The sequence below is a fragment of the Aulonocara stuartgranti genome (assembly GCF_965226115.1).
Source record: "Aulonocara stuartgranti genome assembly, chromosome: 19".
NCBI classification, from domain to species: Eukaryota; Metazoa; Chordata; class Actinopteri; order Cichliformes; family Cichlidae; genus Aulonocara; species Aulonocara stuartgranti.
In genome coordinates this window covers 7,393,771-7,421,148 of record NC_138955.1, presented here as the reverse complement: position 1 = coordinate 7,421,148, position 27,378 = coordinate 7,393,771, and the positions used below count along the sequence as shown (strand labels likewise).

Below are 27,378 nucleotides of genomic sequence, written 5' to 3'. Positions count from 1 at the left end.
TCGCTAAGTTGGCAACACTGCAAGTCAACTTATCAGATACATCCGCAGTGAAAGCTATCATACAGTGAAAAATAAAATCTCACCAAACATGAAAACTTCACAGGATGACTTTGGAGCTTTTATTTTTACCGAATCATGCTCAATTTTTCACATTCAAATGAACAGCTCTGACCAATCAGACCGCTGCATTTGGCAACAGTGGACTTGTAGCGCAAAACACACTGAATACACAAGGATAGGAAATAGTAAATAGAAAAAAATGTTTTACCTTAGACACGTAGCTAGAAGCTACTCCGGATCAGTGGGCTCTCTAAAAGTATTTCTCTGCTTCCTCAGATGTGGTTCCATCTCTGCCAACAACAGGGCAAACTGTCCCACTGACATCTTGAAATATGCAGGAAAGCAGTTGTGACCCACGTTAACTCCTGGATCCATGAAATTCTCCCTGCTGCTTCCTTCTCTTAAAAATTCATAGCTGAATCTTTTTTAAGTCACCGTGATTCTTATTGCTAAACTGACATGGATCCATAACCCACTGACAACATATTTCAAAAACTGTAAAACCAAAAATATTCTTGATAATAGCTAGCTAGCTAGCTAGCTAGCTAAGATGAGCAGCTGACCAGATAGCTAGCTGAGCAGCTGAAATCCTACATCAATCCATAAAGGGAAAAGGCCAGTTTCCAAATATTTTATAATATTTATTTTTGCATTGGTTACCAGATTTCGCTAACACGTGAAATATCCCTGACTCAAAAAATAGACACAAATCCCTGGGAGGGTTGTGTCAGGAATGGCATCTAGCATAAAACCCGAATACATGGATTAATCTGCCGATGTGCACCCTGTGGGGGATCTGAAAGAAGCCATCATGAAATGCAAAATGGTCTAATTATTTTGTGAGAGACTAAATTTCACATTTGCGACAATGGGCATGCTCTTTTTGTGCTATTTGTAACTTAGTGTAGGGTATAATTTATTTGCTAATCTTTGATTTTTGAATGCTTTGAATCCATTGTTTTTATAGTTTAAGAGCATGAACCGCATCCTCGACTATTAAAATATCCTTGAAAGTTCTACTTTGAGCTGGAAGTCCTGAGAAAAAATAAACAGCCCACTGTTCAAGGTAGCATAAAACCAAATCACAGCTGGAGTTTCCTCTGTGTGTATACACACTGGAGCATTGGTCCTACGATGGAAAATACTCATCCACATTTGTGATGAGAAAATAAATGATGGCGCAAAGTGCTGCTTTCCACTTGACCAAGCTTTCTGAAACACCTACAGATTGTATGATTTACTTCTATGAGACAAGGACCACAGAGTTAAAAGTTAAAAGAGTTAAGTGTCCACAGCATCTGAAATCTCAGGATAAATACTGATATTGACCTAATTAACTTTAGCAGTGCCTCCATATTCTTCTCATCCTAGATGTCCCCCAAATCAACTCTTAAGTGCTATTATTTTAAAGTGGAAGCCTTTAGAAGTGAGCAATATAGTTTCAAAATTATATCACAATATTTCATAGAAATATGCAGTAATGTTATTTATGAAGATAGAAAAAGATACTGAACATTTTATCAGTGATTCCAGCTCGCAGGAAACAGCATCTATTAGTGCAAATAAAGTGAAGGGCATGTTTAGTTTGAATTACAGTCACTGATGACAATATACTTAATTTGTAGTGTGGATCTTTTGCCGTGCAAGCAGCAGTATTCTAAGGTAATAGTAGTGGCACAGCATTATATACAGTGATACTGCAGAAGTCAAATTCAAGCAGAAAGTTAGTCTTCTTCCTGGAAATATTAAGAAAAAGTATAACATAACAAGCAATTAAATCATCATTGGAGGGAGCTCTCACTCTCAGATATGTTTGGCCTTGTCATTGTTATCCACTTTAGGGAATATAAATGCACGGTGTCGCAATATATACTTGGTGCTGTGAGATAAGTTTTATAATCACATAAAAATGTATACCCACATTGGGAATCACAACAACTCATCCTCAAAGTAGCCCACTACATGACATTACAGAGCAGGGTTGCTGTGTAATATGCCAACACACACATATTGCACAAAAATCCCTAAAAGTCACCAACACTCTGCTGACTCAGTTCTGCTAAATGCAGAGTTCCAAACTTCATCTTGCATTAACATCAGAACAAAATAGTACGCCAGGAGCTTCATGGCTTGACTCCATGAATCCGTTTGTCCATAACATACATAAATTTTAATCCCACACCAGCAAAAAAAAAAAAGAATTCTTTAATCCATAATTTTGAGTTTCCAGTTTATTTAGAATTTTAAAAATCCCTTCAACTGACAGATTTTAATAAAAATGGTAACTAGCCTATTCCCCTACCATCTCACTACTTCCAGCGTGAGAGCAATGTATTGAATAGTATTGAAAATGTTTTTCTAAAAGAGAAAAGATAATGAAGCAAGCAAAAGCATCAGAACAAGAAATGAATTATTAGTCAGCAAAGATAAAGAAGCACAGCGTTCTTTGTTTTTCCATTTTTTCTTTACTAAAATCTAAAAACAATATTTCTATTTTTGGCACTTACAGTCAGCCAGGTAGAGAATATAATACTACTTAAAGCATTGTGCAGTGCCAACCTCTGTAACCTCTAGCTCAAGCAAACACCAAAGGGAAACCAAAGAACTAAACAGAATGATGTTGATTTGTGATGACTCAAACATCAAGGCAGTCTCACAGTCAACAGTCGTGTCTGCATCTCCTCTATAAATAGCTCACCTGGTTGCATTTCTCTGCATGTTTTCACTGAACACCACTGATTGGTTATTCCGCAGCTGGCATGCTTCACACCCTCTTCAACATCATGGTTAGCAAGCTCAAAGAAGTTCACACACTCACTTTCAATCATCAAGCTTTAAAAGTACACTTCGAACAAATAGATACAGTAAAGGAGAAGTTTGGAAATTCTTTAGCATAATTTTGATGCCAGATATTAATTCAACTGATAAATATTCTGCCAAGAAGATGCCACAACCTGACAGCATTGATGGTGGAATCATATTTCCTGCGTGTGAATTCACATATAAATATCTGAGCTACACACTGCTGTGTTTCTTTCCAAGGTGGTGTGTTAAATGACAGTGACACTCATCCCTTCACGGCGACAGGATGAGCGGATCGCGGTGATCAAAGCACGAGTGACACGCCTTGAGGAGACAGATGTGCGTTTTACGTGGTAGGGTGTGGGCTTAGTATATTTACAGTAATTCATACGAAGTTTTCTCTCCATCCATAAACATCTGTTTGTCTCTGATAAAGTCATCTTACTGTGTTTCTTTCTAACAAGGGGTGATCGTGGCTCAAGAGTTGGGAGTTCGCCTTGTAATCGGAAGGTTGCCGGTTCGAGCCCCGGCTTGGACAGTCTCGGTTGTTGTGTCCTTGGGCAAGACACTTCACCCGTTGCCTACTGGTGGTGGTCAGAGGGCCCAGTGGCGCCAGTGTCCGGCAGCCTCGCCTCTGTCAGTGCGCCCCAGGGTGGCTGTGGCTACATTGTAGCTTGCCATCACCAGTGTGTGAATGGGTGGATGACAGGTTGTGTAAAGCGCTTTGGGGTCCTTAGGGACTAGAAAAGCGCTATACAAATACAGGCCATTTACCAATCTTTACAACTTGTCTATTTGTGTTGCTTCTCTACGGTAGGAGCTCTTTGCTTAATCTAGTGACTGAAAAACTGTTTGTCGTAAAAATAAAGCCAATGTTGAATACGTTTTCAAAAAGTTAACTTTACTGTAAATTTAAGGAGATAAACCATCAAAAATCAAATACTTCTTTCATGTCAGTTTGAAAATTAGCTTTAACATGTCTGCACTTAATTCTGGTTTATGATGGAAAAATTGTTCAGCCCACTAGACCAGCAGCTGTCACAACTGGTGTGAGCTAGGCTACAGTGTTCAGTGTTGCACTTAATTAATGTGACACTACCCACCCTCTATGTGTCTTCTGTGGCAGGGATGGAAAAGCTGTTCTCTGCACACTGTAGAGGGCAGGGGTGGAAGAGAACTTTATTAATATAATAATAGGCTATAGGCTGTTGCGGTGGTTAGCACTGTTGCCCTACAGCAGCACGGTTTTCCATTCCCGCTTCCTCCCTCAGTTTAAAGACCTGTTTGTTAGGTTAACTGGTGATTCTAAGTAGACTGTAGGTCTGTCAGCCTTGGACCTGTGATAGTCTGACAAATCTGCCCAGGGTGTACACCACCTCTTCCCCCGTGACAGTTCAGAGGGGCTCCAGTCACCACCATCACCAACCCCGCCCACGCTGCGATCCTGGACGGGATAAGTGGTTAAGAAACCTTACAGAAAGAAAGAATGACAAAGGGAGAGAGAAAGGAGAAAACTTCCAATACTTTACTGTTATTTTTCTTTTCACAGTTGGCATGTTATGGGAAAATGGGAAATAGGTGCAGTGATTTATCAAAATATGTGCAAATGTAAATACAGTTTATAGGGCAAGGCCAGAAGTTAGTAATATTCTAGCAAGCTTGACAGTCAATGTTTGGTATGACCAACTTTATTCTTCATCACAGCTTGAACTTGTAATTTCTTCAAGCAACCATCAGGAATAATTCTTGAGGACAAAGCTGAAGGCTTTTCTATGGGTGCTGGGGCTCTGTTGAGGCCAATCCATGACTGATAATGTTTTGTTGTGTGTTTTATTATCTGTGTATGTCTTTAGATAGATAGATAGATAGATAGATAGATAGATAGATAGATAGATAGATAGATAGATAGATAGATAGATAGATAGATAGATAGATAGATAGATAGATAGATAGATAGATAGATAGATAGATGCTTTGCTTCATAAAGCAGCTAGTAACTAGGAGTAGACCAACACACGTTAGGATCCTTTCTGATCATGTGAAATTTGAAGGAGGTGAGCATCTCCAATCTCAAGATATTGGCAAAGTTTATTTTTTAAAGGTAAATTTTTCACGTCATCTTGCTACTTTCAGATTGAATAGCTTCTTGTGCTTGTATGACTGTGAAGCTGAACTTGGATCACTGTCATCTGCCATGCTCTGAAAACTGACATATGTCATTAAATAATATCATTCGAGGTTATCAGACATTTAACATTAACCGTAAAGAGGTGTGTTTAGACAATGTGAAAGGAAACTAAAACAACATTTAATGTTTGTTATAGTTGATGACTGGTATTCTGGTAGGTATCTGTCACTGTAGCTGTATCATGAAGGCTCCAGTGTTATTATTGCTGTTTTCTCAATAGAAAAATGGAATTAAAATGTAATGGAACATTTCAGGCTATTTGTAGTTGCTTTCACATAGTATTCACTGTAAATTACACCTTTGAGGTGTTTATTTTTGTTTTCGCATTCAAAATATATGGTTTGAATAATATAAATTTTATTTTATCATGTGATCACATATTTATCCATGTTTTAAATAAGTTGAAACTATATTCATATGCTATATAAGCTACCATATTTTTTTACTGTTGTATAATCTGTCAGAGAACACTAGAAAATGCCTATCAGATTTTCCTAAAGCGTAATATGAGGCTTTTATACCCAAAGATCTGCGATTTTCTGTCATAGTTTAACTACAAAATCCGTTTTTATGCTAGCAAAGAGAAACTCAGAGTTGTAGTCAATCATGATTACTAACAAGAAGTTAGAGGATTTAAGTGAGTGTATGTAAATATTTGAGCCTGTATGTACACTTTTGACCGGGTGTGGATCAGAGAAAATAAAAAATAAATTCTAAGCTGCGCAAGCGATTCTTGTTTTTATAGCTATTAAAGATCATCATCCCACCCTGTAAAAATAACTGTTCAAAGGAACTAACATTCAGGCCTGTGATGACTGCATTCAAACTTCTGACCACAGCTGTATCTCCACAAGGTAACCCTGGATCTTATTTACAGTGGGTTCTTGTTTACTGGTCATAGCTGTGAATGTCATCCCCAGTTTTTCAGTTTGGCTGTTTGTGAGTTCAACCTCCTTTCAAATAAGAACTATGGAGATAATGTGCTCTTGGGCATTTTAATACTGCAAAAACACTGTAACCATGAGTTGGTATTTCAATCCAAAATAGCTTTAACATTTTAGATAGACAGGTATCCAGATTTCCTATTTATGTCCAGTTAGGCACAGCTGTTTATTAAAGACCAGTGATAGAAGCAGGATACACCACAGCTTGGTATGACAAAGTCTAAACACTTATGTAATTCTGATATTTTGTTTTTTTATTTTTCATGAATGGCTCAATGGTGTAGTGTTTTACATCAAAAGGTGTTTGGTTAGAAACAAATCCCTTTAGGGTCGCATCAGGGAAAGCATCCACTGTAAAAATCTGCTAAATCTATATATGTCATGATGATTTTTTCCCCTTACCATAGATGACATTATTGATGGTGTTAAACCTTGTTCATTCTGATCTCATTTGTTTCATTTGCATCCTAATACCGCAGAGTCTACCCCACTTCTGTCTGTTTCAGTCCATGTCCTGTGCTGTTGTTGTTCTGTCAAAAAAAAAAACAACAACAAAAAACCCCACAAAGACAAAGACAAAGACAGCCAAATAAAATATACAAGCCAACCTGTGTATTTTATTTTGCACAACTAGCTTCATATTTTATAAAAGGCATTTTGTTTTTTGTAATGGGATAATGTAATTCAATTTTTAAAATCCGATTAAAAATTAGAATGGGATATGGGAAAATATCCAAATCTGTCAGATGGATAAAATTAACAAAATATCTTCTTAGACTCAACCACAAGGGGGTGCCACTGCTTAAAAGTTGTTGAGACTGTTAAGCACTCTGGGCTTTTTCTTACGCTTTCTACGGTGCTCGGATGTAGACTGGCCCTTTCAGGCGATCGTGGCTCAAGAGTTGGCAGTTCCTCGTGTAATCGGAAGGTTGGCGGTTCGAGCCCTGACTCCGACAGTCTCGGTCGTTGTCCTTGGATAAGATACTTCACCCATTGCCTGCTGGTGGTGGTCAGAGGGCCCGATGCCGCCAGTGTCCGGCAGCCTCGCCTCTGTCAGTGCGCCACAGGGCAGCTGTGGCTACAATGTAGCTTGCCATCACCAGTATGTGAATGGGTGTATGACTGAATGTAGTGTAAAGCGCTTTGGGATCCTTAGGCACTAAGTAAAGCGCTATACAAATACAGGCCATTTGCCATGTTTAGATTTTTTTTAAAAAACAACGATGTCAATGTAGTGTAAACTGATAGGAGAAAATAAAGTTATCTAAGAAAAGAAGTGAAATTAAACAGCCTGGTTCACAAACTTGGACTGATCGTTGCGTTTTGTAGCGCATGATAAGCAACACTTGCAATTTTATGCGCAGCCACTTGGTGGCAGCAAAGGCCAAAAGAAAGCACTGCGAAGCGGTTTAAATCACCTAGCAACAAGGTTGCTGCCTGTTTATTCACACACCTACATTGTTACACATCCACATCTACTCACATGCAGAAACAATCCATCACAAGTACATACAATTAAAGGAGCTTAGGATCAACTGCATAAAGATATAAACACAGTACAAAAAGCCAGAATTTATCACAAAATAAAAATCTATGTTGTATACAGGTAAACATAGTAATCGTAATACACAAGGAGACATGGCAGAAGCTATGTCCGTGTGACCCCAGGGCCCTGTCACATGGGCTATTGTTACTGCCGGCCCACATCAAGTAACTTTCATTTTGAATGGAAACGCTCTGATTTTGGTTTCAGGCTGTGGTGAGAATCCGTGCAACACTCTCTAATACTAGAACTATCCCCACCACTTTCACCCCTTCGTCTCCTGTTTTCCTCCATTCACCCTCATCAATGTCCCCCCCCCCCCCCTCACACATTTCCTGTTTATTTGTCCCATTTGAAGAAATAAAAAAAGCAACGCAAAAATCAATTGGCCCTGCGAGTCTCAAGACTACCATGCAGTAAATGTGCTCTGAATGACAGCACTATGTGGACCATCTTTTTTTTCTTTTCTTCTTTTTAAGATTTCCTCTTTTTTTTAAAAAATAATAATAATAATAATAAGTTAATTTTGAGTAGATGACTGTTGTTTTCCTTTTTCTGAAATCATGTCAAGGGACTTTTGACTGAAAGCATGTGATTGGTTTTGTGGTATAGTCTCTCCCCAGCAGCCAACCTTACTGGAAACAAAGCCTCTGAGGTTTTTGATAGCAGTACTGGGAAAAACGTTGTGCCCAACTAAACGCCAACTCCAAACCCCTTTGACACATTTTGACTACTTAGAGGACTGAACTTCAACGTGATAGTCAGGACCCTGTAAGGACCCATACCACTTAAGGAAACACTAATCAATCAATATAAATAAAGAGACCTAGTTTTCCAGTTTGCACGTGTGCTGAGGTGTGAAAGACATATAAACTATAACAGCCAGTTTCCCCCATACTTCCTACCTCTTTAATTAACTCTTTGATGTGAGTGCTATGAAGTTGGATCTGCTTGTAGGCATGGTTGAGGGCCAGGAAGTAAATGGGTAGGATTTCATATAGAGTACAACAATGTAGGTGCACTGTATATGAAGTCACTCCTGTTTGGACCAAACTGAAAGTTTAGATCATTGCTTACTTTCATTTTAATGTTTAGTTGTGTAAATCTTGTACAGCTGTCAGAGAGCTACACTATTTGCTGTATTATACATGAGTGGATGTATTATATAATGAAACTGATTGTTTCTGCAGCAAAATCAGCATTTAGGTTGGATTTTTCATCTAGATTTCTTTGCTCTGTAATAAAATGAGATGACACTGACTGTGGTAGTGTTAAGTACGTGAACTTCAGTGGAGTGTATAAGAATATGAGGGGGTTGAAGTAAACGGGCAGTGGATCTGGCAAGTTTTAAAAGGAGCAGCAAGCTTGCTTTGTTGGTTGGAATTTGCAGCCCCATGGAACGACTTAATAACAATGCGTGAAGCAATGAAAATTACACAGCTCCCGCTCAAAAGGAAAAATTAATTGCTCTCAGGTTGCACGCTAAAGAAAGTTTGTTGAAGTGAAACACGCACACATTCGTGGGAAAGCGCATTTACACCCCTCACCCAGCCACAACACACGCTCTCGGGCACATAGGTGCACGCGCAACCTTCACCGTGAGCAAAACCAGGACTAAGGATTGGACACGTATCCGTGTGTGTGAGCATGTGAACATGCAACTCTCCTGTGCAGTGAAGAGAAGAATTAGGGCCTAGGCTACATTCCAGCCCTGCCTCCCTGGGTGAGAGACAGTATTCAGCATTCCACTGCCTGCCTATCAGGGCAGGTGCATTCCAGAACACACACACTCACATTTAGACAAACACTACCTGGCTTAAAAACACACAATTACGCTCAGTCACAAACGCAGCATGCGTAGGCATGTGTGCATGTAAGTGCTTACAGGTGATAACAAAGTTTAACATTTAATGAAAAAAAAATTAAAATTAAATTAAATAAAAGCTGTGACAATGCAAATGTCATGGAACTTTGTCTGCATATGATAATAATAAGAAGAAGAACAGTGTTTAGAACAGACATGTGCTGCCTTGCCTACATGAACAAATGTTGGCTTTGACCAAGACAAACCAGCATTGTCTGTGCAGCACTGCTGCCGTGCGCTACACAATGTAACGACATTATCTCTGCTTCTTTAATTCTCGTGTGAGTCAATCATTTTTAATGCATGTATATTTCTGTTTGGAGGAGGCTGAGCTATTTAAAGAGCAGGGGTTTGAATACACTGTGAATGTACAGCCAGCCTCTTTTTGAAGTTCATACGGTGCTGCGATGCGCTGTGAGTCACTCATGACAGTGTAGACGGGGGTGGAGTGTGTGTGTGCATGTGTGTGTGTGCTTGTCCATCCGGGTATTTTCTTTATTTATCAGAGATTTGCTTCATTTCTGTCCTCTCTGTACTTGAGAGAAATCAAACAGAAAATGTCAGTTTGTCTTTAATTGGACAATTCCAGCACAGATTGGGGGGATGTGACAAGAATCTTCTACTGTCAAGGATGCGCAGCAAGTTAAAGAGTTAAATCCAGTTACTTGTTAAGAAACCGGATGAAGTCTTAAGTAGACTAATGTGAGGAAATGGAGCCTTATGATGAGGATTATTTTAATCATCTAGAGGCTTGTTCAAATGCAAAGGCACAACAACCTCAGGACAAAAGCTCTATTCAGTTTCAACGGGCTGCTTCCTTTATACAATGTTTCGCCCTCAGACAAAGAAAAAGGTTGTTTGCTTCATGCTGTTTGACAGGCAGAGAACTCCAGTGCTCGACAAGCCCTGAATCAGACCATTAGTCTTTGTGATTCTTCCCTCAGTGTTACGCTTACTTTCCAGATTCTCACATTCCCAATCACTACCCTTATCCTTTTTCTCATTCCCTGCCTTTCATCCTTCACCTCCCTCCCTTTCTTCCCCTTTACATCCCAGTTCATGTCTGCTGGTTGCAAGCCAATCCCCCACCACCCCACCCACCCTTCCACCCGCAAGCCCACTTCTCATCCATTTCCATGTGCTGACTTTTCATCAGTGAAGTGCCTTCCTGGCCCGACTACCCCAGACCCGCCTACTCCCTCTAGCAAACTCGCTGAATGGATGCAGCATTAAGGAGAAAGAGTAGGCTGAAACGATCCTTCCTTCCTTCTTCCTTCAAGCGCCACCCCCTTGGCTGTCGCAGAAGTGGTATGTTCCACAGCAGGGACTGCAGAAGTTGAGAGAGCACTTTGTTTGTAATCTTGCATTGCAAGGGTCACTTCCTGACTCGTGTGTCCGCTCCCCGAGCCCCACGCCGATCCCTTTCCCCCCCCCCCCCCCCTGGCGTGTCCATCCATGGGCCTAGTAGCCGACGGCTTTGGACAAACCCTGTTCTTCCTCTTTTGTGTAGGAATGGTCCAACATCTGAAAACAATCAAATAATCTGGGCACAATACATTTCTTTATAGAGGAGTGCTGGTGGTTCCCAGATGAGCTTGAGGATTAAGAGGAGGTGGCCACAGGGGAGAGGAATGGAAGGATGGGGGCTACAAAGCTGAGGAGGGGAGGGAGGCAGGGGGGAGTTATTGTTACAAGAGTTTCATAGCAAAATGTGTGTGCGCGCGTGTGCATCCACGTGTGAGTGTGTGTGTGAAAAAGAGAGAGTGCACTTAGATATTTTGAGTGAAGGGATGTTTTAGGAAAAGACGAGATGTCTGAAGACTTCTGAAGAGTAATATAAGGAGTCATGTCTGGCTCAGAGTTTTTCCAGGCATCAATTTCTTCTGATTTGATGTGGTATGGAAACATTAGAGTGAAAACTAATCGTTACTTTTTTAATCACCCACCCTCATGAGACAGACACACACATCCACACACACAATGTTTACAACGTGCATTTTTAAGGTCTTACATTACCATCTTATGTAGCTGGGCAATGTCTGTCCAAAATAAAAAGGGGATGGTCTGCAGAATAATTATCAATGAAATCTGTCTTTAACTTTTGAGTATTTGATCCTTTAGGTGCAGTGATATTTAGACCCTGATGCACTATATGATTATTTCATTTTACTACCTTACATCTATGCAAGCAGGTAACAGTACAGCACATCCAGGTACTATGTGGAGGAAGTGTTTTGTTGTTTGTTTTTTGGCCTGTGGCAGATCTAGAAAATTTAAATGAGGGGCAAAGAGCTAGGCAGGGTTTCACATGCCTCTTCAGTGAGGTATGCGAAAATCCCCTATATGCAAATGGAGTCAACAAAATATCCCCAAAAACACTTTTAAACTATTTATTGTATCATTATCTCTTCTAAGAAAATAAAGACAAGGTGATTTTTATAAGCTTTAAATTAGAAAAACTCACACTGTGCAGTCCTCACTGGCAAAACAATAGCAATCTTGCACAGACGAAAGGGATTTTAAGGACATAAAAGTTGGGGGGGGGGGGGTGCAGCTAGGGGGCAAGGCTCTACAGCAGGGGGCAGTTGCCCCCCTGTACATCCACCCTTGTTTTTGGCAAATGTATCAATGTCGAATTAGTCGAATTGGTTAAGTGCCATCTTGAAATCCACTAACCAGTTCTCCTTAATGCATCCATCCATAGTGCAATGGGAAACTAGAGGGTAGTCTGGCTCTGTCTGATGATACCACAGTCCATCGAGTAGCACTTCTAAAGCTTGACAACCATAAAATCATCAAGTTGTAGTTTCACATTATGTGACTGACCTTTTGTCACCAGGTTACAGTTTCCCTCTATGCTGTGCTATATGGTTCAGGAGTGTTTTAAAAAGTTGAAGAAACCATTTAAAATGTAAACAGAAACAGAATAGAGTATTTACAAATGATTCAAACCTTAATCATGAACATTGTAGAGTTTAAAAAAATGCTTTGGCTCTTGGCTTGTGGTTTTGTATTGTATATTGTATGTTAACTATATGTACAGTTAAGCATAGTCATTTGAAAAAGACAGTTTTTACTGAACTCAATGTAGCCCTGTGAAAATTTTCACCATCACCTGATTGCTTACATAGAAATCAGGGGGGTAAGTAGCAGTTTCTGCTAATCAAATTCACTTGATTAACTGATCATTGGCAAGTGTGGCTATTCTATAAAAGCAGAAATTTTGATATGGAACATTTATGTGTGTGTTAAAACAATGCCTAACACTAACCCTCTTCTCAGGTGTGGATGTCCCAGCAAGTTCCCCCCAAGGATAAGCCCAGAAAAGCTCAGTAGAATGACATAATTCTGAAGATCTATATTACACACTCCTCAGGCAGCAGTCAGCGTTAAATGTTAAAGTTTATGACAGTACAATTTTAAAAAGACTGAATAAATATGGCTTGTTTGAAAGGGCTGTTTTCTCTTAACAACATCCCAAGTTCACCCAAGAATTGAAGTGTTCCAATGGTCCAGTCAAAGGCATACCATAAGGGCTGTGCCGAAACAAATGCCTACAAAGCTCAATGAACTGTAGCAAAACAAGTTCCTGAATCATGGGGTGTACTTAATTTTCACAGGAATGCACAGAGTCCTGTGTAAACTTTTTCACACGATTGCATTTGTAAAAATGTTAAACTATTACCACTGTAAAGTGAAGGACCAATAAGATACGATAGAGAGGATTTCTCTTTTTACCCTTCCTTCCTATGTCTTTTATCGTATTTGCACAAACGCCCACATATGTGCGCTTGCTCAAATGCACCTTCTGCAACTTCTTCTTCTACTGTCTCTCATCCCGTTCCTTCTCATCCCCATGAGAATGATAAATAGTCATCTGTAACTTCCCCTCCAACATATTCATTAATCCCTTATATCCTGTGGGGCTGGGTGATGATTACAGGGAAGCCAACTGAAGCCGCCCAAATAAACACCCCTCAGGCAGTAACAAAGGCCTGTCCACCTCACCCTAAACACAGCTTCCCCAGCAAGATCAAGTTTCAGTCAAGCCCACACACAACATGCAAACAATAGGAAGTAACAGAGTCTCAAATACTGAAAAAGCGAACTGTGGTTGAAACTAATTTAGTTTCCCATTTTTGTAGCTGAGACATTACCAACTGGTGCATCAAGTTTTGAGAGCTGATGTAGTTTTAAATGTAATAGTCAGTCTAAAATGGAATGGAAAAACTGTCCTAGCTGCAAAAAATTGAATGCATAACACGTAAACAGACATTTAAGAAAGCAAAACAAACTATTTGAAGTAACACACTTACTATTTATTAATTTTTTTTTTCTGCACACATGGGACATATAACTTATTATAACACTCTTTATGTAAAGCACACAGTGTGGCCATGCCTTTCAGAAAGAAAGTTGTGTTGGTCTCCACATAGTTCAAATTCTGGTGATTTACAGAACTTTGATAACTCTAGAGATGTATTTCTCTCAAGGGCTTTGAATCCATACTGACCTTTCATATGAACATCCTTGTGCGTGGTCACAAGACCAGCTCTTTAAGCTTTACACACTTTACTCATCTACTTATCCACATAAATCTCTCTCAAAAGAGAGATGGATTTGTTTGGAGACATTCTTGAAAATCCCCTCATGCTGCTTGAATGTAGTCAGAGATTTCAAAACTGGAATTTTGAGGGTGATTAGGCAAGATAATAAATGTTTGTGTCTTTGGTACATACCGTATGCACATAAACAATCCAAAAGAGTGAAAGAGAGAGATGGTTCAAAGCACATCAAACACGCCTGAAGGCCTTCACACTTCCTTCCCCTCTAGCCACTACACCTTTTCTACTCACCACCCTGCAATTAGCTTGCCTAAAAGTTGTAGACTTCCGAGGCCAGGCCCACACTAATCATAGGTATGCATTGTTGTGTTCAGCTGCCAGGCCTTAAAAAATCAACACCTCTTGTGTAAGCCACACCTCTTGGCCTACATGACTGAGAGTCCACTGTAGTTATCGAGTGTGCCTCACAGACAAGCTGGAGATGATCATTTCTGGAAACTACACAATAACAAATGTGGCTAAAAGAGGTTAAAAGTTTAGTGTTGTCAATTAGTTACAGTTACAATACATATACAGGGAGTGCAGAATTATTAGGCAAATGAGTATTTTGTCCACATCATCCTCTTCATGCATGTTGTCTTACTCCAAGCTGTATAGGCTCGAAAGCCTACTACCAATTAAGCATATTAGGTGATGTGCATCTCTGTAATGAGAAGGGGTGTGGTCTAATGACATCAACACCCTATATCAGGTGTGCATAATTATTAGGCAACGTCCTTTCCTTTGGCAAAATGGGTCAAAAGAAGGACTTGACAGGCTCAGAAAAGTCAAAAATAGTGAGATATCTTGCAGAGGGATGCAGCAGTCTCAAAATTGCAAAGCTTCTGAAGCGTGATCATCGAACAATCAAGCGTTTCATTCAAAATAGTCAACAGGGTCGCAAGAAGCGTGTGGAAAAACCAAGGCGCAAAATAACTGCCCATGAACTGAGAAAAGTCAAGCGTGCAGCTGCCAAGATGCCACTTGCCACCAGTTTGGCCATATTTCAGAGCTGCAACATCACTGGAGTGCCCAAAAGCACAAGGTGTGCAATACTCAGAGACATGGCCAAGGTAAGAAAGGCTGAAAGACGACCACCACTGAACAAGACACACAAGCTGAAACGTCAAGACTGGGCCAAGAAATATCTCAAGACTGGTTTTTCTAAGGTTTTATGGACTGATGAAATGAGAGTGAGTCTTGATGGGCCAGATGGATGGGCCCGTGGCTGGATTGGTAAAGGGCAGAGAGCTCCAGTCCGACTCAGACGCCAGCAAGGTGGAGGTGGAGTACTGGTTTGGGCTGGTATCATCAAAGATGAGCTTGTGGGGCCTTTTCGGGTTGAGGATGGAGTCAAGCTCAACTCCCAGTCCTACTGCCAGTTTCTGGAAGACACCTTCTTCAAGCAGTGGTACAGGAAGAAGTCTGCATCCTTCAAGAAAAACATGATTTTCATGCAGGACAATGCTCCATCACACGCGTCCAAGTACTCCACAGCGTGGCTGGCAAGAAAGGGTATAAAAGAAGAAAAACTAATGACATGGCCTCCTTGTTCACCTGAGCTCAACCCCATTGAGAACCTGTGGTCCATCATCAAATGTGAGATTTACAAGGAGGGAAAACAGTACACCTCTCTGAACAGTGTCTGGGAGGCTGTGGCTGCTGCTGCACGCAATGTTGATGGTGAACAGATCAAAACACTGACAGAATCCATGGATGGCAGGCTTTTGAGTGTCCTTGCAAAGAAAGGTGGCTATATTGGTCGCTGATTTGTTTTTGTTTTGTTTTTGAATGTCAGAAATGTATATTTGTGAATGTGGAGATGTTATATTGGTTTCACTGGTAAAAATAAATAATTGAAATGGGTATATATTTGTTTTTTGTTAAGTTGCCTAATAATTATGCACAGTAATAGTCACCTGCACACACAGATATCCCCCTAAAATAGCTAAAACTAAAAACAAACTAAAAACTACTTCCAAAAACATTCAGCTTTGATATTAATGAATTTTTTGGGTTCATCGAGAACATGGTTGTTGTTCAACAATAACATTATTCCTCAAAAATACAACTTGCCTAATAATTCTGCACTCCCTGTATACATACATATATTTACACATATATATACATCTGTATAACAAACAAAGGGATGAATAATAGATTACTCATTCACCAAACCATCAGCCTACATGGGTCATTCGTTGCCCTGAGTGTACTGGAGACTGTATGGCTACTAGGGGTGGGGGAAAAAATCGATACTGTGTAGTATCGTGATATTTTGTTTGCTAATAATGTATCGATACAGGGACAGCAGAAATCGATATTTTGTTACAAAAAAAGTTTTTGTGGACTGGAACATGCTCTGGTTTCAGAGCATGTTGATCAGCTCCTTTTTCTGAGCAAGAATCCTGACATTCCTTCACTGTCCAAAAGTCCAAACTTTTTTTTGGGCAGCAATAAACATGACAGTTTACTTATTTTAATTTAAGACATGTTTTATTTTAATTAAGTTTAAAACTTTTTTATTTAATGTAAAATTATATTTTGTTTTAATTTACTTTCAAATTCTTCAGTTGCTGAATGGGCTGCATACTTTTCATAAATTGCATAGTTCAGAATAGCTATAATTGTACCAGATGGTTGCATTCAGTTAAGTTGGACTAGACTGTAATACAAACCGTTCAGTTTGTCAACAATAAAACTGACTGAAATGAGAGAAAGACTGATTGTGAGACTTTGATATTAGATAAAATGAATATTGATAAAGTTTACCTTTATGTACAGAATCTGAATATCGCAAAAAATTTTTAAAAATTGCAATAATATTGTATCGTGCGTTAAGTATTGTGATAATATCGTATCGTGGGATGTATGGTGATTCCCACCTCTAATGGCTACACAGTTATAGTTCTCCATTTCTAGAAGCTGCTGTGCTTCTGAGATGATCAGAGCAATATGTTTGGGGATAGACATCTGATTCTCTCTCTTGGCCAGGCCAGAAATTATAGATCTGTGGTTTCCAACTCCAGGCCTCAAGGTCTGGTGTCCTGCAGGTTTTAGATATCACCCTGGATCAACACACGTGAATCAAATGATTAGTTCATTACCGGGCCGTGTTGAGGTGGTCATTTAGCCATTTAAAACAGCTGTGTTCGATCAAGGACACATCTAAAACCTGCAGGATGCCGGCCCTTAGGCCTGGAGTTGGAAACGCCTGCTATAGATGAATCTCCCATGCTCAGTGGTACAGTGCTTAGCATTGCTGGAGCCCTTTTTTTGTAGTGTTTTCAGGATTAGGTTAAGTGGCCATTCCAAAATTAGCTATATAGGTGCAAATGTGGGCCTATGTGTCTATCTACTTAGCCCTGTGAAGCATTAACAACTTGTCCAGGAAATGTCCAATCACTCGCCCAGTGTCAGATGGTCTCACTGTGAACCGGATGGATGGTACAGAATCACAGGTTCCCATGTGATCCTAGGTGCAGTTGATCACATTTTGCTGTCCAAATGCTTTCTGATGCTGCATTTTAAATAAAGGCATTCAAGGAGAGAAAATCTCTTTCATGTCATGAGCAAGTTTGTTTATCTACTGAAGTTTAGATTCTGATTTTTTGTGCAAACACGAAAATAATAAAAACGCAATGGAAACAAGTTTGTCTGGTAGTTTTATCATTTTTGTTCACATTGAATTATCACATTCTTTTCACATTACAAGATACATCAGACGCTTCAAGTAAATAAAAATTTGTGCTGCAAAGTCACTGAAAAATAAAGGAACATGATTTAACGGAAGTCACATCAGACTGCGGTATGTAAATCATTTCACTCCTCAGCTTAGATCTGATGAATGAGGATTGTATCGGGCTAAAAATATCATCCATTCTGTAGTTCCTTGTTGGCAATACAGGAACGTTATCTTGTTTACTGCCTTGAAGAATATTATGATGAGTCTGATTGCATTTAGTGAGTAAAGTTAAGGATGCTTCTATCAGCTAAACTTCCTGTTGGCCGGTTTAAATATGCTACATTGTGTGGTATGTTCAGTGTGAAAAACACAGGAAATGGACTAGGGTCATCCATATTTGTGAGATGAGAAAGAAGGCTGACTTCCTGAACTCTAAATACTCTAAAGGATAAAGGCATGCTAGTAGGAAAAATAAATCATGTTCATTGTTCTTTTCTGCTCTTTAAGAATCAAGGGACACTTCATTTGGACCTGATCATGGTAACTTAATCAGAAATAAGTGAAGAGGCCATGTTAAATAAAACAAAGATGCAGTATCCTAACCTGATTACCCCGTTTATAATACAGACTGCTTGTATAAACATTCATGTCAGCTTGAAATCTTTTTTTTTTTTTTGAGAAAACAATCCCAAGAGAGCTTTTGCTCTCAGGCAGTCTGTTTTGGAATTATGGCCATTTTTCTAAATAAAATCCTTCATTTTCAGAGGCTCACTGGACAATTGACTGACAAGCAGTTTCATGACAAAGAGAAGCCTAGTCCACAAATTAAGCAGATAAAAGAGCTGATTCTGAATTTTGAACTAGAATTTCATAGCTCTTGACATGACATCTTATATGAGGTTCAAAGACATGCTCATGCAAGTGAATGAGGCCAACACAAGGCTGGAAAAAAAGACAAAATAAACCAATTGGAGAGATAGCAAAAATGTTGGGAGTAATCAGATTAATAATTGGAACAATATGTAAAACAATTCATTGGCCAATAGACCTGGAAGATCACAGAATTCATTTCTAGGTTAAGAGAACCTCTTCAAAACATCTAGAAAAGTTAAGCACATTCTTGAGATTGTAGGTGTATCCTTGTCATAGTCTAAAATCAAATGGAGTCTTAATGGATGTAAATACAGACGGTTTATAACAAGGTGCAAAGCACTGGTTGGTTACACTCAAGAACAGCACAGCCAAATTAGACTTTGATAGAAAACTTTTAAACAAGACTGCCCAGCTCTGGTGCAACCAAGATTAACTTCTGCCAGAATAATGGTGAAAAAATAAAATAGCTCATGAAGTATTTCACGTCATCTATCAGACATGGCGGAGGCAATGTTATGCCATGGACGTGTATGGCTGCTCACTGAATCAGGTTACTAGTGTTTATTGGCGATATGACTGCTGATAGAAGTAGAAGGAAGAACTCTGAAGTGTATAGGGGTATACTCTGATCAGGCGGTATTTCAGGGTATAAATAGATAATGACCCAAAACATGCCGCAAAAGCAGTCTTTCCAGGCAAAGAAATGGGATATTCCTTAGTGGCCAAGTCAGTCACCTGATCTCAGCCCAATAGGGCATAATTTTAGTTACTGAAGACAAAACTGAAGGTGGCTGCAGTAAAAGCCTGGCAGAACATCTCAAGGGAAGAAACAGGATTTGATGTCCGTGGGTTCTTCAGTCTATTTCTACAGGATTTCAATTCAAGTATTAAAAACAATCCTTGTATCCTAGGTTATCTTTACTTTTTCCCACAGTTCAGTGACATACCTGGATTAGATTAACGGGTGAGTCTAAATTAGACATAGTTAACTATTCATGAATAGTTACCTGTCTCTCTGGTGTTAGCCTTGTCAAATACTACACGCCCCCAAATTGGATAAGCAGAAGAAAGTAGATGAATGGATGGATATTTAAATTTTTGTCAGCAAGTCCAATAACTTTTAAACCAATCTGCTAAGTGAAAAGAAATGATAGTCTATCATTACTTTAAGAAGCAAATCTCAGTCAGTCTGGAAAATTGCAAAAACTTTAAATTTGTCCCCGAATTGCAGTTGCAAAGAGCATTGCCATGACAAAACTGACAAAAGCCCGAGTGTCACCACTTCTGCTGAGGATAAATTCATCCGAGTCACCAGCCTCAGAAATCGCCAGTTAAAAGCACCTCAGATTAGAGCCCAGATAAATGCCACATAGAGTTCCAGTAGCAGACACATCTCTACATCAACTGTTCAGAGGAGACTGCGCTAATCAGGCCTTAATGGTCAAATAGCTGCTAAAAAAATACTACTAAGGAAAAGCAACAAGCAGAAGAGATTTGTTTGGGCCAAGAAACACAAGAAATGGACATTAGACCAGTGGAAATCTGTCTTTGGGGTGATAAGTCCAAATTTGAGATTTTTGGTTCTACCTGCCGTGCCTTTGTGTGACATAGAAAAGGGTGAACGGATGATCTCTACATGCATGGTTCCCACAGTGAAGCATGGAGGAGGAGATGTGATCGGGATTTATTCAAAACTGAAGGCATACTGAACCAGCACAACTACCACAACATCCTACAGTGGGATGGACCGCAGAGAGAATGCAAAAGGGCGACCGTGGCTCAGGGGGTTGGGAATTGCATCTGTAACCGGAAGGTCGCCGGTTCGATCCCTGGGCTCTCTGTCCTGGTCGTTGTGTCCTTGGGAAAGACACTTTACCCTACTTGCCTACTGGTGTTGGCCAGATGGCGCGATATGGCAGCCTCGCTTCTGTCAGTCTGCCCCAGGGCAGCTGTGGCTACAACTGTAGCTTGCCTCCACCAGTGTATGAATGTGAGAGTGAATGAATAGTGGTATTGTAAAGCTCTTCGGGTGCCTAGAAAAGCGCTATATAAATCCAATCCATTATTATTATTATTATTAACAAGTACTCAGAATCTCTGGGAACTCCTTCAAGACTGTCGGAAAACCATTTCGGGTGACGACCTCATGAAGCTCATCAAAAGAATGCCAAGATGGTCAAAAGCAGTAATCAAAGCAAAGGGTGGCTGTTTTGACCAATCTAAAATTTGAGTTATTTCAAATTTTTTTGGTTTACTACATAATTCCATGCGTTTTCATTCATAGTCTGGGTGTCTTCAGTGAGAATCTACAATGTAAATAGTCATGAAAATAAAGAAAAACCATTAAATGAGAAGGTGCGTCCAAACTTTTGACTGGTAGTGTATGTACAGTGACACAGAGGGATGTTTCATATGGCCGTCAGCATAATACTGTAGCACAAGCTGTATGAAAGCCAGAGAAATACAAAGAAACTTCTCACACAACATGTTGTCACTATGACAACCAGGCAGAATCATTTAGCCTGATCTCTTGCCTTTTCCACACAGCACAGAAATCCAATAGCATTTAAGTCTTATGCAACCAGGCTGCCAATTTGCTCTGAAAGGATTTTAACACATTTGCAACTAAGATTCATACTAGCACACATGGATTTTTCTGGCAACTTCTTTGACTGTTTTATTCTGGAGGGAGTTTTAGCTGCCTGGTACAGTTTTAGAAGCTAGGTAAGGCAGTTTTGGCAGCACAACTTTGAGCCATACGCAGTTGTTTTAGTGCCATACTCTCTAGTGATCACCCAAACCCCCTTTTTGTAGCTTATAGTGTAATCCTAATGCCTTTTATTTACATTTACGGCCAATTACAGTTCTCAAAAATCCCACACCGTGCCCTACTCAGATTTTTATTTCTACATTCCAGAGGAAAAAAATCCTCATTTTCTGAATTAGTCTTTACAGTCTTTCACTTTTCACTCTGCTATCACTGAATAATAAATAACCCTGGCCTACGCTCAGAGATAGAAATACCATCTTGATTTGAAACACTTAAATCGTGAAGAGGGTCTGATAGAATTCCACGTGCTGCAGCACTCTCGGTTGTGTATATTTGCAGCACTTCCCCGCTATTTTGCATTGGGATTTTAAAAGCGGTTCGGAAGGGAGGTAGATCACGATAATACAACTGAAAAAAGAATATACCAGAAATTGTTAATGACCAAGTCTCCGTGTCAGCTCAGGTCCTTCCTCTAGGTTATTTTCTAGCCTACTTTGCGTGCTATCACACAGACGCTTCCCTCTTGTTTCAATGCGTGATTGAAGGGAAACTTCTTTTGGGAAGTGGGGGGACTACTTTAGGTCAACTTTAGAAAGAAATCTTACTAACTTATTGCATACGCTTACGGGGGAACGCGGTTTAGTATAATATACGCTACTCTTTAAGCATAAAGAGCAAAGTGTGAGCTGGGTTGGTATTTTTTCTATCACAAGTGTTATGTTTTTACTACGTCGCGGAAGGATCCTTTTTTCAAGCGAGGGTCGACATATCCGCCCATTTTTCCGATGTTTCATTCCCCCCCGAGTTGAAAATGGAGTTCGATTAAAGCAGATGTCCATCAAGTTCTCAAGGAAATTTCAAGTCTATGTATTTTTACTTTAACTGTCGGTGCTAATACTGAAAACAGTCGGACCATTTTGGGGGGCATTGGATGCCTTTACTGAAAATTACTCGGACACGTTGACGGAGCAACGCTGCACAGCGCTTTTTCAAGTGTTGTCCTGGACCTGAAGTTGGCGAATGGATGCTCGACAGCCAGCCATAAATAACCTGCCAAACGATACAACCTACAACGATTTCTACATTTTTTGAGGATCTATGCACCTTTTTGCAAGCCGGGGATTTGTGTCAGTTGAAGAGGATGCTCCAGATGGCCCATTTGTTGTGGTCGGATTTTACTTCCAGGGAGGATAAAATGAATCAACGATTGTCATTCCTCCTCGCGATTTAACGTTACAGCCCAGCCAGCAAAAGCTAACGTCCAGCTAGCTTCACTTGCTTTTCATAGGGACGCTGAGTTAGGCATGCCCCTTGTACGCCGTTTATTTACTATCCGAAATAGGGGTTATTTCTGTATGTGAAGGAAAATGGTGATATATGTGGTATTTTATCCCGCCGTCACTGCGTCGTCGATGCTATTGCTAGGATTTGGATCCCCGTGAGGAAAAAAATGAGTGAAGATTCAACAAATCCAAACAACGAGTGAGTCCTGTTTTACACACACATTATTTTATTATTATTTTATCATTTACATCTAAACACACAGCTAATCTTCAATATGTGCTTATATGTGTAGATATTAACACACCGAGCATCGAGCTACGTTAGTTCCCGGTGACATTTCTAACCGAGCAACGTTGCCATTACATCGTCTTGGTTTACTAATATCAACAATAAGAAACACGTTGTACTTTCCCCCCGTGTTTGTTTGTTTATCAAGCTAATAGAAAGGATTGCCTTGTGAGATTAAACAGAACCGTGCCGGGGAAACAGTGGCATCGATCCATAGTAAAATATTAATCTCGTTGCTACTTTTTTGCAGGCTTATGATACTGCTAACCAGTATATGCTGTGAGAATTCAAATTAAAGCCACAACATGTACTAATCTTTGCTCATTTACGAGGCACTTGCTTGGTGTATTATTATTTATGTTCGGGAAATGTATTCATTCACGAAGGATCGTTCGGAGCAGACGCATAGATGGCAGTAATCTAAATATAATTTTATGTGAGTGCTTTCTCAGTACATCACGATCTGAGTCCTCTGCATTGACAGCCCAGATCTGTGTCTAACTGCTGTCCGCCATGATTTCGGAACATAATCATCGATTAAAATATTGCGGATTGTATTTGTCTTTAAGTCTAGCCTTTCTTTAATGAAGGCTCTTCGCGGTTAATGCGGCAAAGTCGGCATTGAAAAGCCGAAGATGCCATTTTTTTTTCTCAATCATGCTCATTTACATATCACAATCCTCCATTCATAAAAACGCTTAAAAACGGCATCGCATTCACGTCCAGAGCCTCACAACCTACGGGCATCGATTATAATATGTGCAAGCTGTGTTTTTGTACACGTCGCGCCCATTTCAGGTCGCATTTTGGTATTGTTTTAATGGGCTGATCCCTTGTGTGCGCTTGTTGACAGTCAGTGAGAAATATCTGCTTCGGGAGGTGCTGCGGTCACATGATCCCCTCCATTCATAAAGTACCTGCCTGCCCATTCACAGCACTGTACACTGTTTCGCATTGCACCGACGGTCACACAGTGATCACATATTCTGCATTCGCGGTACAATACATCGCATATAAGCGCCTGTGCTCGTTTTCAAGTCGTTTATTTTACATGTTTTTTTTCTTAACCATCTCGACGTGATTTTTCTTTCACAATGCGTTTGTCATATGCTCTTTTCAGCCATTTACAGTGTCACGGTTTAATGTCTGAAACACACCCATGTTTTTTGTTGTTGTGGTTGTTTTTCCCCATTCAATCTTTCTGGCCTTTGTGAGACTGATTGATTTAATGCATGGAGGTTTTGTCCTTGAACTACACTGCTGTTTTGTTTTTATGTAACATGTGTCATGGATTTATTTATCTTTCCTCATGTCAAAGCACAGGAGCTCACACATGAATTCATTCCAGGCTATATTTGCTTTAAACCTTGATTCAGCTTGAATTGTGTGAATTTGTGAAACCTCATCTCCTAAATTTGATTCGACTCCCTTCAATAATCTCGGGAACTCATCCATGCCCCAGATCCCCAATTTTTCAGAACTACTGCCACAGGCTAAAAAATAAAAATCCTCAGTTCCACTCAGCATGATGGCAGCAGCTAAAATGGCGAAGCGATCCAAACATTGTTGCTAAGATTTCACCACCTTTCCTCTTGTATGATTCATAGTAATGGAGTGAACGGAATACTGAGCGCTGCCTGAGCCATTTATTTTTGCTGAAAAGCATCAATTTAATGAAATATTTTTCATGACACGTCTATTGACCAAAAAAAAAGAAAAGATTTGGTGTGCCACTTATTTTATTTTATTTTTTTTAAAGAGTCAAGGATAATCATTCCCCCCTCATAGTAATCTTCACCATATTACATTGTGAAATAGAGCCACTTTCCACTGATGAATTAAATGTTGGTCTTTGAGCCTCTGAATCCTTAATCAAACTGCCTTTTTTCTCATATGTAGAACAAGCGTAGGATCATTTACAAATGTAACTAGGGATGTATTATTTATTTTATTATTAATTTCTTTTACATTTTGCTCTCACAGCCTCGATTTTTAAACATTTAATGTGAAAGTATCCACATGGTTTGTGAACAGATAGCCCTGAGGTGGTTTAGTCTAAATGATAGGTGGTAAGCCGAGCTGGTTTACACACAGCACGCCCTTTGCTGAGAACATGTTACTTGGCCTTGGTGCAACAATGTTCACATGGCTGAAATGACAAGAACGCACTTAAAGCCTTGTGAGATTTTGGTTTGCGTCTCGTCTGGGATGTGTGCTGTGATGTAAGGCTAATGTGAATTCTGTAGACGAGGACTGTGGTCTTCCTGGGAGACGTGGGAGATTTATGCAAGCACAGTATGTGCAAGCAGTCTCTTTGTGAATGTCACGTTTATCTAAAATATTCATCTCTACCAAAGCGGCTGCCTTTTGAGGTGTACTGTGCTTATATCTCTTGTTTTCCAAATTACCGTTTTTTATTATCCTCCTCCAGTTTTTAATAAACACATGCTAATATTGCTAATATAGTTTAGCTGGTCCAAGTATATAGTCTGATTCTTTCTTTTTTTTACTTAAAAAGGATGAAGGACTCTTTTTTTTTTTTTTTTTTTTTTTTTTTTTTTGTCTCATCAGTGAAGGTCAGTTGCCTCAGTACCTCACCAAACATGTCTAGGGTATAGGCTCATTGTTTTAGATTCCTGTAGTGCTGTGGTATTGTCTGTTGTCAGTGTGATCTTTTAGTGATTCCTCTCCCTGTGTCCTCTTCCCATCTGTGTGATTGATTTGACAGCTCAGCGTTTTATCTGCCATTGTTGTGATCTTATCACCTGTGGGCTGGTTTACACTCCCATTCCTGTTGCGGAGCCTTCCAAACACATTCCTCCCAAACAACCCCCATCATGTCCTGAAACGACAAAGGGAGACAGCTACTTCAGCTGTTAGGGCTAGTGCTTTATGGCCTGGGTAATTGCCTATATCCTGTGGCCCTCATGTTAAGCTAAACAATTTCCTGGACCTTTTTATAGATAGTATTATTTGGGGTTACTGCCAGTTGTTAGTTCTGACCTCCACCACCTACTCCTCCAAAACCTTTGTATTACTAGTCTAAGCTTGCAGACACACCTTACCTTTAACAAAGTCTGCTGAGCTAACCACGTCTTTGGTTTTGCTTCTGTATTCTTTTGAGGAAGTGATGGTTGTGGCTGCAGTAGTTAATAGGCTAATGAAATGGTGTTATTTGACAAATATGTATATATAGATATGTAAGGGCACTTATAAAAGTATTGTACTTGACTGGTTAATGGTTGCATTCTCATATTTCATTAGATGCATGGCAGATTTAGGACGTACATATATGTCTTATATGTTAGGCTATAATGGGAAGTTTACAATGTCTTTCTACAGACTTTGACACAGTGTCCACCTAATAAAATGTTTTGTAATCCTAAAACTTATCTTGTGTAGAGAGTATCAATGTCTGAACGTCTGCCTGTTTTATTAGAACCTGCTGCTTTGTCTCAATAATGACAATGAACCTTTGTACAGTCAGTGGGCTTTGGCTGTAACTGAGACATGTTAACATACGAACAGGCCTTGTATAGTGTTGGGCTGTTCCATTCCCATGGCCAGATTTGGTCCTGGATTCTGTGTATTTAAAACCCAAGCCACTTCCCTCTTTTAAGTTTTTCATTTCCTCTTGAAGTATTTTAGGAGCACACATACACTGCTGACATTTATGGCAGTTTATTTGGAGGCTATTTCAAACCAATTTACAGACTTTTAAGAGAAAGACCTGATGTGAATGTATGCCATGTGTAGATATATACATATTAGGGCTGCCACAAACGATTATTTTGATAGTCGACTAGTCACCGATTGTTTTTGCGATTAGTCGACTAATCAGATCATCATCCATTGGACGTACAGCGTACAACTTATTGCACCAGCAGCATCTGCTCTTATATAACTATCATTAGCTTACAGCTGTGTGTAAGGTATGTGCTAACTAAAAATAAAGACAAGATGATAGTTTATTAAATTGTAATGAAATTTGCAGATTGTTTCGGTGAAGTTTAATAAACTCCTTGCTATCTAAAATATAACAGGACACCGGAGTAAATTCTGGAGCATCTCACACTTCTGATAATCAGCTGTCTGCTTGACATTTATTCAGCTGAGTAAAAACTATAACTTTAATCTCAGCCAAACCGATTTACTCCGGAACAAATAAAATAGTAAAAAAAGCCAAACAATAACATTGTTAAGTTATCTAAGTGACCTATATATGTTTAACCTGAGCAGCGAAAGACTGCGGTGGGTTTGAAAACGATTTGCCGGAGTCCGGTGTTCTCACGGCTCTAGTGAGCCTAGCCCCCGGTTAGCTATCGAGCTAGTGGGTAACAGACGTCTCCGAAAACGTCGGAGCGCTTTTGAAAATATGTGGTGTCTTGATAAACTGAGCAGATATTTGAGGTTTACACAGCTACATTCTCGCCTGAAAATATGTTAAACGTTTATTTTGTGACCCAGAAAGAA

At 39.7% G+C, this 27,378-nt stretch overlaps 2 protein-coding genes across 2 annotated transcripts in view; one reads left to right on the top strand and one right to left on the bottom strand.

Moving 5' to 3' along the window:
- Positions 1-880, bottom strand: part of meis2a (Meis homeobox 2a) — a 185,715-nt gene extending 184,835 nt beyond the window's left edge. The window contains exon 1 of the mRNA XM_082516454.1: positions 269-880. The gene's annotated coding sequence lies outside the window, so the exon portion shown is untranslated. The remainder of the gene's footprint in view (positions 1-268) is intronic.
- Positions 881-21,849: 20,969 nt separating this feature from the next.
- Positions 21,850-27,378, top strand: part of spred1 (sprouty related EVH1 domain containing 1) — a 37,234-nt gene continuing 31,705 nt past the window's right edge. Inside the window, exon 1 of the mRNA XM_082516679.1 lies at positions 21,850-22,815. Within this exon, the coding sequence (XP_082372805.1) occupies positions 22,784-22,815 (32 nt within the window). The 5' untranslated portion in view covers positions 21,850-22,783. The remainder of the gene's footprint in view (positions 22,816-27,378) is intronic.